The following is a 2,595-nucleotide window of genomic DNA, read 5'->3' as shown; positions in this document are numbered from 1 at the left end:
GAGATTCTTAGAGGGCAATTAGCATGAATTAATGAGTTTTAATGTGCAAATACTCCCATTTTAAGTTCTCTTAGTACAATCTAAATGTAATGTGTAACTTCACCCAGCTCACAGAGGCAGCCTGCTCTCGCCCCACATGCAGATCTGGGGGCATGTGCCCCCATGCCGTCCTGTGGTGTGCACAATGGTGGGAGCCAGACCCACCCCCACTTCCCACACCCCCTGGAGAAGCTGCAACTCTGTTCCATCCCCCACCTTGGCTGGGCAGTGCCTGCTTCAGCCCCTGCCCCACTTCCTCCCTCACTCCAGAGGCCTCAATCTTCCCCCCACCATGCTTCTTTCCTTTCCCCTCCCCTTCCACCAGAGCAGACTTACCAGCCAGACACTGCTCTTCAAGCTGCTGGGCTGAGTCAGAAATCAGATCGGTATTGGCCAATATGCCTCCTTAAAAATCGGCTATCGGTATCTGCCCAAAAAATGTCTATCACCCCTAAATTTTACAAAAAAACTACATTTTTTTGTAGTTTTCTTTACAGAAATGATTTATCAATTTTTGGCATATTTCCTAATGGAAAAATGTGTGCTTTTTCTGCATATTATTTGGACCTAGTGGCAATTTTTTACAATTTTTGACCAATATTTCACTGGTCAGTTGACTGAGTTTTATTTGACCAGTCAAATACCCAACCCTAGGCTTGAGTAAGAGCACTGTGTGTGCGCTTCTGAAGGAAGAATTTAGCACAAATTGATGGCTAATAGAGCTCTCTCAAAGAAGAAAACTCAGTTTTGTAATCTGTTCTCTTCTGGTTGCTGGTGGGTATGATAAACCTGATACAAAGCCCATTGAAGTCAATAAGAATCTTTCTACTGAGGCCCTAGGTTGCACAACATTAAGTTAGTAGGAACTTTGCTAGTAACTTCATGACATGGACTCAAGTGCTGTGTGAATAAATCATGATGTGCATATTTAAAAAAAGTTGGAGGGATAGAGCAGCAGTGTGAATATTACACATGTAATATTTTCAGTTAGTTGTGTTTTGGTAATATTAAGGGGGAAAAATAAAATTTTCTAGGTGTTGATAAAACCTAAATTCACTTGATAATCTCTTATGTAAATTGTATGCCTCAGAAGCTGGAACATGAGTATTGCTAGAAAACGGCTCTCGTAATTCATATGCTTGCTTTTAGGGAAAAAGAAAGGGAAGACTATTTTCTAATACAAATTTTTCCTGGAAGTTTGTATCCTTTTACCTAGTGCCTGCACTTAACTTGTAATTTTTCTGCACTAGTTACATTTTAAGGTCAGCACAATGAGATACTAAGAAAATTACAGACTTAAGTGCTTTTCATAATTTCAGAACCCTGTGCCACTATATTGGCCACTGTATTACTCCAGCTTAACTCTGGAGTAATACAGTTTATGCCAGTTTAACTCTGATGAAATAATTGAAATAACACTTTTTTTTAACTGCAGTAATGCAGCAAGGACTGTTAGACCTGATAGAAGTAATGGAACTGGAAGTCAAAAGGTTGCATGCTGGGAGTAGAGAGTACCACAGAGCAGCATTATAAAAAAAAATGTTGGCACTTCAGCTACTGTAGGAATTGGGACCATATATTATATGTATCTAAATTAAATTAATACAGTCAAGCATTATAGAGAAAGTTCCTTTTAAAGAAAGCAGTTTTCTGTACAAAAGGTAATGGACACTTAGTATGAAATTAATCTATTGTGCACACAGGACTGTTGAATAGATGCATTTATTTTTTAACATCACCTCTATTTTTTTATCCATTACTGCCTGTGGTATACTGCCCTTGGAATATTCTCTCTATCCCAGTAAAACCATCCTTTCTGAGGGTGTCATGTAATGTTATTATTTCAGAATAGAAACTGCAGCTTGTTGCAGCCTGTGCTAAATCAGGCATAGTGGCTTCATGCTTTTCATAGAGAACAGAAATGAGATTGTCTAGCTGTGTTGTATAGGGGGCAAATATTATCATCCTTTTATTTATTAAGCCACCTGGACATTTCTGTACAGGAAGTCATTGGGTGTGTTGGTTGGTGCTGAGTCAGCATACAAGTCATTACTCTCAGCTAAGATGCCTTTCTTATCTCTGTCTTGCAGTGGGCTTTTGTGCACCAGTTGGCATGAAGAGGACTTGGCACTACTTGTACATGAAGAAATATCCAGTGCAGAGAGTGTTGATGATTAAGCAAAGAATTCACCTACCTTCATTTTCTAATCTTCTGGCACAGACTGTTTGTACATACAGTGAGGGTGAAGAGAGTATGGTAGTTGTAGATGCAATATGTAGCCCTGTCACGATTCCTGCTAAACTGCTAATATTTCTAGTCTTCCTACTTAATGTTTTAGTCCTTATACTTAACTACATGACATAGTGGTTTACTTTGCCCTAAGTTGAAGTGATGTTAAACACCACTTTAATTTAGGGAGAATTAAACCCCTGTGTCATGTACACCTGTGTCCGCCTGATCCTAACCTGTCCCTCCAGTGGCAGGGAGAGGAGAGTGAGTTGCTGGTGGGCAGGGCAGCAGGGTGGGGGCAGGTACTTCCCTTCACAGCAGCGGAA

The 2,595-nt window shown here is 40.2% G+C and overlaps 1 protein-coding gene across 2 annotated transcripts in view; it reads left to right on the top strand.

The window, feature by feature from the left end:
* SLC46A3 (solute carrier family 46 member 3) overlaps positions 1 to 2,595 on the top strand; it is a 32,690-nt gene that overhangs the window by 22,874 nt on the left and 7,221 nt on the right. For both annotated transcript variants that reach the window (XM_019525382.1, XM_019525383.1), the window contains exon 7: positions 2,130 to 2,406. In XM_019525382.1, the coding sequence (XP_019380927.1) occupies positions 2,130 to 2,217 (88 nt within the window). In that variant the 3' untranslated portion in view covers positions 2,218 to 2,406. The remainder of the gene's footprint in view (positions 1 to 2,129; positions 2,407 to 2,595) is intronic.

Source organism: Gavialis gangeticus, unplaced genomic scaffold, assembly GCF_001723915.1.
Source record: "Gavialis gangeticus isolate Ggan-Ray unplaced genomic scaffold, GavGan_comp1, whole genome shotgun sequence".
Taxonomy (NCBI): domain Eukaryota; kingdom Metazoa; phylum Chordata; order Crocodylia; family Gavialidae; genus Gavialis; species Gavialis gangeticus.
Note: the sequence above shows the minus strand (reverse complement) of the source record. Positions and strands in the feature narration are given on the sequence as shown.